Source organism: Bombina bombina, chromosome 3 (assembly GCF_027579735.1).
Source record: "Bombina bombina isolate aBomBom1 chromosome 3, aBomBom1.pri, whole genome shotgun sequence".
Taxonomy (NCBI): Eukaryota; Metazoa; Chordata; class Amphibia; order Anura; family Bombinatoridae; genus Bombina; species Bombina bombina.
The window spans coordinates 159,572,397-159,586,022 of NC_069501.1; the positions used below are offsets into that span (position 1 = coordinate 159,572,397).

General features: G+C 35.5%; 1 protein-coding gene across 1 annotated transcript in view; it reads left to right on the plus strand.

Annotated features, from left to right (window-relative positions):
* The window catches only part of ROBO2 (roundabout guidance receptor 2), a 637,624-nt gene that overhangs the window by 590,276 nt on the left and 33,722 nt on the right, over positions 1 to 13,626 (plus strand). Inside the window, exons 21-25 of the mRNA XM_053706022.1 lie at positions 2,464 to 2,745; positions 3,049 to 3,174; positions 5,502 to 5,658; positions 9,041 to 9,301; positions 9,610 to 9,818. Of these exons, the coding sequence (XP_053561997.1) occupies positions 2,464 to 2,745; positions 3,049 to 3,174; positions 5,502 to 5,658; positions 9,041 to 9,301; positions 9,610 to 9,818 (1,035 nt within the window). The remainder of the gene's footprint in view (positions 1 to 2,463; positions 2,746 to 3,048; positions 3,175 to 5,501; positions 5,659 to 9,040; positions 9,302 to 9,609; positions 9,819 to 13,626) is intronic.

Here is a 13,626-nt window from a genome sequence, read left to right on the forward strand (position 1 = left end):
TGTCAGTCAGTACCCTGAAGGGTCAGATTTCTGCTTTATCAGTTTTACTACATAAACGTTTGGCGGATGTGCCAGATGTGCAATCTTTTTGTCAGGCCTTGGTCAAAATCAGACCTGTCTTTAAGTATGTTGCTCCTCTTTGGAGCCTTAACCTTGTTTTTAAAGTTTTACAGCTGGCTCGGTTTGAGCTGTTGCATGGAAGGTTTTGTTTGTTGTTGCTATCTCTTCTGCTCGAAGAGTCTCAGAACTCTCAGCTCTGCAGTGTGATTCCCCTTATCTTATTTTTCATGCAGATAAGACGGTTCTTCAAACTAAGTTAGGTTTCCTTCCTAAGGTTGTTTCTAATAGAAATGTCAATCAGGAAATTGTTGTTCCCTCTCTGTGTCCAAATCCTTCTTCTTCCAAAGAACGTTTGTTACACAATTTGGATGTTGTACGTGCTCTTAAATTCTACTTGCAGGCGACTAAGGATTTTCACCAGTCATCTGCCCTCTTTGTCTGTTTCTCTGGGAAACGTAAAGGTCAGAAAGCTACTGCTACTACTCTTTCTTTTTGGTTACGAAGTATAAGTCATTTGGCTTATGAGACTGCTGGACAGCAGCCTCCTGAGAGAATTACGGCTCATTCCACACTTCCTCTTCTTGGGCTTTCAAAAACTAAGCTTCTGTGGAATAAATTTGCATGGCTGCAACTTGGTCTTCTCTACTTACTTTTTCCAAATTTTACAAATGTGATACTTTTGCCTCGGCTGATACTTCTTTTGGGAGAAAGGTTCTTCAAATGGTGGTGCCTTCTGTTTAGGACTGCCTGTTTTGTCCCTCCCTACTTATTCGTGTCCTTTAGCTTGGGTATTGGTTCCCAACAGTACTTACTCAAGCCGTGGGCTCACCATATCTTAGGAAAGAAAAACATATTTATGCTTACCTGATAAATGTATTTATTGCCGGATATGGTGAGTCCAGGGCCCCACCTTTTATTTTAAGACAGTTGTTCTTTTGACTATAACCTCAGGCACCTCTAAACCTTGTGTTACTCCTTTTTCTCCATTTCCCTTGGGTCGAATGACTGGGGGTTGTGGGTAAGGGAGTGATACTTAGCAGGTTAACTGTGGTGCACTTTGCCTCCTCCTGCTGGCCAGGAGTGATTTTCCCAACAGTAATTACTGAAGCAGTGGACTCACCATATCCGGAAAAGAAAGAAATTTATCAGGTAAGCATACATTTTTGTTTTTGCTTGTTGACACCAACAACTGTGCTGACAATTTCAAAGCTGCAGTATAGCTTATAGAAAATCTTTTTAAACAATAAGCGGTAGAAGAAACCAACCCTCCAACAGGGGTTCGCAACATAGAGAACTCAGCCCATTTGAATGAGTTTCCTGCCTTAGGGCCAGATTACGAGTGAAGCGTAAATGTTTGCACCCGAACGATAAAGCATCCTGCAGCAGCCTCCTTTTGTTTAATGGGAAATAAGAAAGGTGTGTGTCTAGCATTGTACGCAGTCCCCCATGATCCGCTCCCGGCCTTGAAATCACATGATTTTTTTAAGCAAGTATTTACATCAGAACTTTGTGTTAAACACTTGCCCCAGGCATGGAGGGGTTAAATAACAACCAAACAAAAACAAACAAAGCACTTTTATACATTTTAGACATTCTCTTTCAAATAGAACAGAAACAATTAGCATAATGTCTATTTTATTTAAAAATATCCTATTAGATTTAACACAAAAAAAATAATAATTAATTTCTCTTTATTCCCACTCAGCTACATATATTTTGACAAACTATCATAATTGAATTGAACTTTTATTTAAGGGGCATACTTGGCAAAATTATTAAACTTTGTTAATTTATTAAAAGTCTAAAACGTTTATCACTTTCTTCATTGTGTATATTTTAATTATATGAGCTTTTAATACAATATATTGCTTTGATATACCCTATATATTTATTTTCTTTGGTGCGCAATGGTACATTGCTTTGGAATGACATCACATATAATGATTGAAGAATGCTTTCCATAGTTCAGAAAGATTTAGTATCCCATTGTCACCCATTCAGTAGGTTTTTTATTGTTTTTTTTGGAAGGGGGATCTTCTAAGATTTGTGGATTCATTTTCTCATTATTTGTCAATAGGCCAGACAGCTTGACATGAAATGAAGTATGGGAAAAAAAAAACATTCTTTTGTAGTGAAATATTGTAAACTTTTTTTTTGCACTAGTAGGGATAAAGAAAAGGATGGTTTAAAGCAGTGATATGTGAAGGACATATAGAAGTCCTGTCACCAATGCTGATAGCAAGGCAACTGCTGTATATCATCTTCCCTTCGTTGGCTCGTGGACTCTTTCTTAGCAGAAATCCAAACATATTGAATGACACTTTTATTTTTCATCTTAAATCTTGATAGTTCCAGACCTCCTGTGCATCTCTGATTTGTTTAATTTCTCTATGTTTAATGCAGATGTGCTGCCTACAGTGCCAGGCCAAGGAGACAAAACAGCTACAATGCTCTCTGACGGGGCTATTTATAGCAGCATTGATTTTACTACTAAATCAAACTACAACTGCCCAGGACAAATTGCGCAAACCACACCGTATGCTACAACGCAGATATTACATTCCAATAGCATTCATGAGCTAGCAGTTGACTTGCCTGACCCACAATGGAAATCTTCACTTCAGCAAAAATCAGAACTTACTGGACTTGGTTACTGCCTAACTGACCAAGGAAAAGGAAATAACTGTAAGTACAAATCGTTATGCTTACATTTGTTATGACTGCATGCTTTGCTATAAGACATTTGTGAAGTATAAGCTAAGTATTTCACTCTTCACCTTTACTAATATAAAACATATTGCATGTCATCCATACTGTACTAGTTAAATAGTTTAATTCTTACCCAGCCTAGTATTTACATTTAAGCAGGTTAGTGGACTGATTTATCATCAACACCCCTGCTTAAAATGCTAACTGCATGTGGTGCATGCGCTTGTGCTATGTACTAATCACATAATGCCACTGTGACCTTTGCCCTTTAACCCTTAGCCTTACTTTACATTCCTGACTATCGAATGGCTGAGGGATTGTCTAATAGAATACCACACAACCAATCACAGGATTTCAGCACCACAAGCTCACACAACAGCTCAGAGAGAAGTGGCAGCCTTTCAGGTTGGTTTGCTATATACAAAAAAGCCTATTTGTGCTTGTATTTTGCTTGATGTAGGACAACTGTATGTTGTTAGAATAATATATTTATCAAGCTTTACTAAAAGAGTGCATGAAGCATTATTTTCTAACACTTATGATTACATTGATTGATTTTTTCACGCTGCTTATTTTTTAATTCTCCATAAAATATTTGTGTATGCATTGTAAAATAACTTTGCACTGTACTTTTAATATATTCCTGCATTTTACCTGTGGGAATGTTTTTTTTTTTTACTGCTCTTAGTTAAACTGGAGTGCATCTTGTATAATTCAGACAACAACCCTGCAACATGATATATAGGGGCCACATTATCAAGCTGCAAAACATAAGTTAAGACCGCTGCTCCTTAACTTATCCGTCATCTCTGAGGTGGCGGATAGCAATCATCCTGATCAGATACGATCGGGATGATTGACACCCCCTGTTAGCGGCTGATTGACCGCAAATCTGCAGGGGGTAGCATAGCACAAGCATTTCACTAAAAACGCCTGTACAATATTAAATGCCGACAGCATATACTGTCAGCATTTAGCAATGTCGGCGGACATGATCCGCTACAGCGGATACTGTTTGCCCGATACTTGATAAATCAGCCCTATAGTGATTGTTTGATCAGTGCAGGAATTCATATATATCTGTTCCTAATTGGCTGAATCAGAAGAGATAAGATAAAAAATACTAAAATGCTTTTCAATGGGTATGTCCCTGGACTACAAAATAATGCTTTGCTAGTTATAAATGCTTATAAAACATGTATTACGTACTTGTACAGTACTGCTATTAATTGCTGTATAAGTGCTCCCAGTCCTTAGTTATTAATATCACATACCACATTTTTTTTAATGAATTTTTACAGGAAAAAGTTAAAACCAAATTTCAGCCTTACAACATATCTTGCTAGCATGTAAAATATATTAATTTATAAAGACAGCAATGCAGCTTTTGAGGTCAATGCAATGTTATTTTTAGGCTTTGACACCTTTTAGTAAATTGCTTCAGACACAAAAACCAGATATAAGGAAGCCAGGATATAAACGTATATGTTTATTCAATAGTGTAGTGGCAAAATTGAAAGTGGAAGGATTAAGCACGCAGTGCATGAACCTGAAAAGGGAGCAACTGAGCTAAGCAGATTAACATATTGAAGAAGAAATATAGACAAGCAGGTGGCAGATAAAGATGTGCTTATAAGTGAGAAATGTTACAGATAGAAAAAGAGAACGTTAAGATGGAATTTGAAAATCCCTTCCCCAAGAGTTTGTACAAAGGGACATAAAACCCAAACATTTTAAACAACATTCTAATTTACTTCTATTATGACATTTTCTTTCTTCTCTCAGCATTAGTTGAAAAGCAGGGCATAAGCTCGGGAGCCTGCAAGTGTCTGGTGCACTAAATAGCAGCAGTTTTGCAAGAATGGTATCTATTTGCAAGAGAACTAGATGGCAGCACTTTTTTCTGCCACCTAGGTATCTCTTCAACAGAGAATATCATGGGAGTGAAGCAAATTTGCTAATAAAAAAAAAAACTTTATTAAAATTATTAATATAATTTATTAAAAAAAATGTTCTAAGTATAATAATCTTAAATTCCTTTAAAATATATAATTGAGTATAGTAAAATACATTTATTATTGATTTGGCAACTTCTTTTTTCACTGTGTACATGATTAATGGATGCTGGAGTTCATACTACATAATCAAATATTCAGATTAACTATCTCTGCAACATGCTGCACAGTAATTGACCTGAGTTCATGGCAGAAACTTATTTAAATCTGGTTGTAATTGGCCATAGCAAAAGAAACAAGCTAACAGTCTTCAAGACGTCTTTCAAGGTATATATTCCTGGGTTACTCTGAAATTGCAAAACCTGCAAAATGTTGCAACCAATTAATTGTGAAATGTTAAATGTGCATAACAATGTTATTTTATGTAGTTTGTCTGCAAAGTATTGCTGCAGTTGTGCAAAGCAAATATAAAATACTTTGTTATAATCCATATACTTAGAATTAGATCTAAAAATTAACATTTTCCCAAAGATCTCAATTAAAATGATATCTTCCATGTTGTTTTATTCAGTGGCTTATTTTATAACATATAAAATGAGACCTAAAATTAAAACTTTTATATAAGAAAGATAATTTCTTACTGACGTATATTATAATATATTCAGAATAATACATTAAGTATGTTCAATATATCGTTTCCACGAAAACTAAAGCATATATCCTTAAAATTCTTATTTCTTCTGTTACTCCATGTTGAATATGTAGTTTTCCTTATAGGTGGAAAAGGAGGGAAAAGGAAGAAAAATAAAAACAATTGCAAATCCCAGAAAAACAATGGATCTAACTGGGCAAATGTTCCGCTACCACCACCACCTATTCAACCATTGCCCGGTACTGAGATTGAGCATTACGGGATTGAACAACATGAAGCAGGGTAAGGCTTGTTGATTTATAGTTATGTAGTTTGATAGATGGTGATGCTGGTCCAAAGGGGTCACAAAATCATTGTTTTGTCTCCTTAAGAGGCTGTGGATAAGAGTTTCAAGATAGTGCAGTATGCAAGACACAAGTTTTCCCCAAATGGTAAATACTCACAGGGAGGCAGATTGTACATTTTGGCTGATTTATTGTAATCCAATAAAAAGATCAAATCTCCATTATGATATTGTTTTTATTTCTCTTGAAATATACATGGTAACGTTGAAACGTGTTGATTAAATTAATGTTGATGTTTGATATTTTAAATATTTTATAACGGAGCTATGTTCTTGTGCAGCTCTGCTCCCCTGTTCTCAAGCAACCAGTCGCACAAGAGCAGGGCCTGTCAATCACCCCAAATGAATGAGTTCAGGGTAATTTATTGTCACCCCCTTAGAGGTGGTGGAAAGATTAAGTAACTGGAACCCATAGTTATTACAAAGTTTTTCCTTAATGTTTTGACTTGAATGAAATGTTACATGTTTTTTTCCGCAGTTGATTATTGTACACTTACATAGATATCATTGCTTTCAATGTAATTCAGTCTATGAGATATCTTCACCCTATTCCTTTAAATGTTGATTCTCATATGCTGGCATTAAATTCTCCACTTTAGATATGTCTATGAAATATAACATTTGAAGGAATTAAATATATGATTCAGCGGCTGTTTCTCTAAGACATGTAAAGTTTTGAGTCATCATGACTAAATTTATGATTATTTTTCTAAGGGCACAAAAAAAAAGCAAGATTTATGGTTGTGACCTGCAGCTGAAAAAGGAATCAATTTACCCTTAAATTATTTTGTGTTTGTCATGCCTTAAAGGTGCATTGTACTCAAAAAGTTTTATTATGCACAGAAAAAAACCCAGCATTTAAATATGTTTAAATATTTTACCTAAAAAAAAAATACAAAGTAAAAGCTATTTAAATGTAAACTAAAATGAATGCAGCAATGTGGGCTAATAGGAACAAATCCCACAGACCTACTGGTGGAAAAGGACACACCACTACACACCCATATGGTCTGCTTCCTGCCCGCAGCCCCTCTGTGTCTGGTTTTAAAGGGACACTCAGTCAAAATTAAACTTGTATTATTCAGATAGAGCATGCCATTTTAAAAAACTTTCCAATTTACTTCTATTAACAACATGTGCACAGTCTTTTTAAATTTAAACTTTTTGAGTCACCAGCTCCTACTGAGTATGTGCAAGAATAAGTGTGTATGCATTTGTGAATGGCTGATGGCTGTCACATGGTATGTGTATGCATTTGTGATTGGCTGATGGCTGTCACATGGTACAGGGGAAGTGGAAAAAGACATCACTTTTAAAATTGTCAGAAAAAATCTACTACTGATTTGAAGTTCAGACTAAGTGCAAGATAACAGAGCCCTGCTCAGACACGCCCACAGAATATCTGAAATGCTCACAGACCTCCCGTGCATGGGAATGGACCGCCCACAGCTCCACTCCTTTGTGTGTAACCTTATCCTCCCATGCATAGTTACAAATCGTCACTAGCCCCCCATGTCCCAGATATCATCTAGCAGATGCTGGGAGGTATGCAAACGTAATAGGATAACCCTGAGACAGAGTATGCAGGAGAAGCAGTAGTGCTTTCAAGAAAAAAAACTGTAAAATCCTAGTTTAGGTCAAACAAAGAAAAATTACTGTTTAATAGAATAAAATATAATTTCACATATTACAGCTTTTGCTTTGTAATATGTCAATACCTAAAACTTATAACCCTTGACCCTTTTAAGACTAGGGTAATTTGCACATCAAAGATGATTTTTTTTGGCTTCTGTGTTGTGTAATCTTATAGCTTCTTTGATTGATTCAGGGGGCTGTGGGAGTGGCATACAACTATCTATGAAAAAGATCTTCTGAAGATCTTCTTTCTGAGAAACTCACACGACTTTACACAATCTGAATATGTATAAAGGTCTTTAAGCCCATTTGTAGTATATATGAGGACAGTTTTCTCTGTTCCCAACTCCTTGGGAAGAACCTCTAGCACCTAGGGGGTTAAGTGAAAAGCTTGATTTGTTGGTCACATTTGCGATTGATTAGTGTCTAATGCATGCTTAACAGTCAACATTTTTGTTGCCAAGTGAATTCGTTAAACTGAGCTGTTTTGATGGGAAAAATTACTTTGGCAGATGCATAAGATGCCTTTAGCAATGATCTGATAAAACAATACTGTTGTTTTATTGTTTTTCTTACAAACAATCTATTGATTTACATGTTTGCAAAAAAAAACCTTAAATGTCAAGCACTGGTTTAATGTTTTATGAAAAATATTGATAAATGTGTCCATCTACCAGCACAAGGTGATTAAAAAGTAGAAATAAATTGATAACCTAGTAATTACAGTATAATAAAAATTACTAACAAGTTAAAAGGTTACCACAGTACCATTCAAGTATTGTCAGTCTGCAGAAAGTGCCAAATAAATATAAAAATATATTATATTATTTAAAAACTAAACACTGACAGCTTGTAAACTTTGTATCCTCAGATACATTTTCCAGAAATAAAACCACATTGAGCCACATATACAGTAGCTATGGCAATTGTTCCTATAAGATGAGATCACCACTTGCAGTTTGCACAAACTCGCAGTAATTTACGCTCTCCATATTTTCAATGGGAGGCATTGAGCGGCAATGTCCGCTCGTATTGCAATAACAATCCCATTCAAGGCTCAAACTTTTTACCCCTTATCACTTGTGCGCAACAGTTAGTACTCCACTTGTAATCCAGCCAGAAATGTGCTAATACATTAGAACATTTCATTTTATAAGGCACTAACAACCCCTGTTTGTTAAGCTCTGTTGTTCAATTGCTGCTGCTGACTGTATCACATGGCGTGTCTGTTTAGCTCCAGAAGTTTCTCTGTGGCTCCAAAGCAGTACTTTAAACACCTAGACTTGTTCCTAATGTCCCTTTAAGCAAAGTTACTTAAGAGAATTGAAGAATCAAATTAAATCATATATTAACTCAGCATACATTTCTGATTAAGTAAAAGAAAAACACAAACATATAACAAATAGAATGCTGCATGTTTGCACCAGTCATTTGAGATTCAATTGTAAACCAAATATTTTTTTACAAAGTTTACATTTTAATTAACTGTATGTTTTATGGAGACTCTACTTTTATAGGTGCCTAAGAAAATTCAAATATATATATTAAAAAGGATAAGTAGACCACCAGTGCCCTTCATTTTACGTATTAGCTAACAATTCAAGGGTAGCAAAATAAACCTGAGTTATTTTTTAAAAAATATTTTTATTATAGATTATATCTTATAACGGTACATTTTATTTTAAGCTATGATAGTGATGGATGGTGCCCTCCACTGCCTGTGCAAACCTATTTACACCAGGGCTCAGATGATGAACTTGAGGAAGATGATGACAGAGTCCCAACGCCACCTGTTCGTGGGGTGGCTTCATCTCCTGCAATCTCCTTTGGTCAACAGTCTACTGCAACACTGACACCATCTCCACGAGAAGAAATGCAACCAATGCTTCAAGCCCATCTGGATGAACTATCAAGAGCTTACCAATTTGACATTGCTAAGCAATCTTGGTAAGTTTGTACTGGTACCGCTATGCTTTCTGTCTTTCTGTCTGCCTGTCTGTCTCTCTCTTTCTTTATCTCTCTATCTCTCTCTCTCTGGATAGAAAGAAAGAAAGGCAGACAGACAGACAGATAGATAGATAGATAGATAGATAGAACTTGACTTTTAAACAAGAAAACAAATCTTAAGTATGCAACAATATTTCTTTCTTTTTTCTTCCTTTCTTTACTTCTTTCTTTTTTTCTTTCATTGTCAAGTGCCATGTAATATTGACAGTTCCATTTGTTTCTAAACATTGATATGTTTTCTCTTCTAGGCATTTACAGAGCAATAACCAGCCTCCTTTGGCCCCAGTTCCACCACTGGGATATGTTTCTGGAGCTTTTATTTCAGACTTAGAGAAAGATGTTCAAGATCAGGATGAGGATGAAATTGAAGATGAATCTTTAGAAATTACAAGGCCCCTTCGAGGTTTAGAACACACTCCAGGCTCTAGTATGGACAATTTAGACAGCTCCGTGACAGGTAATTCTTCATAATTTATTGTGCAACACACATTTGTTAAAATTGTATTTTTTAACAATACATAAATACTATTTAATCCATATTCAAACTAAAGATGATATTTAAAGTATATTGATTTTGTGCAAGATATAATAAATTTGGTTATAATTTTTTTTGTCATTTGTCTAAGTAAAACAATCTAAAGGGAAGTCAGGATCATCAGTTTGTCAAACAATCATATTTAAAAAGTATTTTCTTTATTGTATACTGTTATAAATATCAATTAACAATAAATATTCAAAATCCTCAATAATGTTAATGTTTTAAAGGGATATGAAACAGTGTTCCTTTGGTAAAAAAATGTTAAATCAAAGTAAACATAAAAAGATATTGGGTCAGATTACAAGTTTAGCACTATATATCACTGTCATGAAAGCGATATTAGCGCTCCGCTGTGCGCTGGTATTACAAGTTTTCAGCAATGCAAATGCGACCTCGCGTTCATATTACTGGGAAGCATTGTGCTCATGAGAGCTCGCTTCCATAGGCTTCTATGGGAGCCTCTTTCTGATGTTGTCACAGATGGCATCAGAACATTGAGCAGCGAAGGGGGTAAGTAGTTCGGCGATAGCAACAAAGTTAAATATATATATGTATATGCTGATATTCATATATATGTATGTGTTAATATGTGTATATACACATATTAACACATAAATATAAATATATATATATATATATATATATATATAAGCATATACATATATATTTACACACAGTTCCCATTAACCGCAATGTAAAGGCACTTTTCAGTGCCGTTTTTTTTTCTAGCATCTCACTTCCACCAACTAGTGTATTTTGGTGGCATTTGGGGCACAGCTATAAAATTAACCATCCTAACCAGTTTATAACAGATTGACAGTGCTAGTTCATGTGTGCCATGTAGATACCATTGTACTCACTTCTGTGGATTTTCCTATGAGTCAGCACTAATTGGTTGAAATAAGGGGGGTGTCTTGCAGAAACTTAGATACAAGGTAATCACAGAGGTAAAAAGTATTTTAAAAAGTATTTTAATATAACCATGTTGCTTATGCAAAAAAATGGGGAAGGGATTTTTGAAAAATAAAAAAGAATTTATGCCTATATTTCCTGCCACCTTTTCACTGCCAAAAGTGGTCACATTAAAATATTTTTTTTTTCACAAACTTTGGGGGTTTTACTGAAATTATTTACATGCCGCATATGCAGCCATAACACAAATGTTTGTTAAAGTTTCTGTTGTTCAGAAATAGTAGACATACATTGCTTTACCATTGCTTTTTGGTAATTAGAAGGCCACTAATTGCAGCTGTGCACCACACTTTTGAAATTACTGGCAGTGAAGGGGTTAATTAGGTAGCTTGTAAGGTTAAGTTTACTCTAGTGTAGAGAATACCCTCCCACCTGACACCTCCCACCCCTGACCCTCCTAATCAAGTTTCTTCTCTACCTCACACCTCACTGGTCACCATCATCTTAGGTTCTGGCAGACAGTCTGCCAATGTGACTTTTTTTATTTTTTTATTAAATTAATTGTTATTGCAGTGTAGGATTCCCCTAATTACCCTCCCACCTCCCCGATTCCTTCCAAACAGCTCTCTAACCCTCCCCCTCTAACTAGTGTCTGCCATCTTAGGCACTGGCAGCTGTCTGCCACTACCCAGTTTATATACATTTCTATCAGTTTTTTAGTTGTTGTTTTTTTAACCAAAAACATATATCTGTAGTGTAGCAGCCCCCTCACCCCAACTTCCCTCCTCCAAGCCATCATTTTCTAGGGCCCCTCTCTCCCCTCTAATAAAATATTTTTGATCCCTCTTACTTTTTGTAGAAACATTTTTCTGCAGTGTAGTGGTCCCACCTGTTTGTGCCCCCCTCTCCTCCGCCCACCCCACCTCCATCAATGGGCTGCCCACTCGCTTCCCTCTTGATGCTCTCACACCACCAATGATTGGCACCCACGCTACCCGATGCAGAGAGTGAAACAAAGTGTCTCTCTCTGCATCAGTTTCTCTGCACTGCCCCACTTGTGGGGCATGCAGAAATAGCACAATATCGCCATTTTTAGCAAGATTGTGGCAGAAAGAGGACCAGGACAGCAGGGAATGGTGCTGGTCATTAAGGGGTTAAGTATTGCACCCTGCTTATTGTTTTTTATTACAACAATGAAACAGACTGTTCTGTTTTATACTCCTTTAAGAAGCAGATCCTGTTCCTTATCCTCTCTGGCACCTCAGAGGTGGTGAAGATAAATGACTCCCAACCTTTTCAGGGTTAGTGCAAACAAAGCTTTTCAGTTTTGATAAAAAATAAAATAGAAAACTAGACTAAAGACTAAACATGCTATAGATTTTTGTATATTTTCTTAGATAACGTACATGATTGTTGCTATTTTTATAGAAATCAATTTTTTTATAGAAATCTAATGGCAATTCTCTTTAAAAAAAAAAAAAAAAAAACGTGAAAAAAAACCTAGCAAACATTTTAAAAGAAAAAAGGTGGGTTGCTTAATTTGCAGAGCTTTTAGTCTCTCAATTTAGTAACATTGTATTGTATGTGGCAAACCTATAATGAAGTATAAGAACAGATCAAGTTTTAAGAATAATGAGCATGTTAGTGGCATTCAACAGCATGTAACTTACTGTAATACAACATATATCCATATAATAATATACATGTGAAGAAATACTAAAAAGGGGATTGGATTTTTTTATATTATTATAATTAAAATGATAATTTCTGATAAAGGGTTAGATTACAAGTAGAATGCAAACACTGCTAGAACAAAATCCATACTGTTTCCATGTTTGTGCTTAAATTATAAGTGGTCGGTTATTTATATTTATTTATTTTTCAGCCCAGTGATAATTTTGTGAGCGCTACTCATTGCTCTAGAGCAAACAAATTGTTGCTCACACAATAACTAGCTAAGGCAGAAACAAAAATTGATCAACTACATAAACTTTTCCTTAACATCGGCCCTTTACACTATTAACCCCTAAACTGCCACAACCGCCAATGTAAACAACACCCATACAATATTAACCACTTTGTAAAACAACCCCCCTATAACTATTAACCCTTAAACCACCACAATATCCTGCACTGTTAAATCCCCAAACTGCCAAAACCCCAATAAAGAATATAAAACCTACAAAATTAACCTCTAAACCACCACAACCACAATGCAAACAAACCATCTACTCTATTATTCCTTAAACTGCAACAACCCACAATGCAAACAACCCCCTACCCTATTAAACCCAAAACACCTAATCTAAGACCCTCTAAGTTACATTTAAAAAGGTCTTTAAAAACAAGCTTACTACAAATAAATAAAACATTAGTGAAAAACATCACCAAAAAATAAAATATTACAAAATTCTCCATAAGTAAAACCCTATCCTAAAAAAGTAAGGCCACCTCTAAAAAAACATATCATAACAACTAAAGACCACTTAAAAACTAAAATTTGCCTAAAAAAATCTAATACTAACTATTAAAGGGACAGTCTACACCAGAATTTTTATTGTTTTAAAAGATAGCTAATCCCCTTATTACCCATTACCCAGTTTTGCATAACCAACAAAGGTATAATAATATACTTTTAACCTCTGTGATTATCTTTTATCTAAGCCTCTACAAACTGCCCCTTTATTTCAGTTCTTTTGACAGACTTGCAGTTTAGCCAATCACTGCCTGCTCCCAGATAACTTCACGTGCACAAGCACAGTGTTATCTATATGAAATACGTGAACTAACACCCTCTAGTGGTGAAAAACTGTTC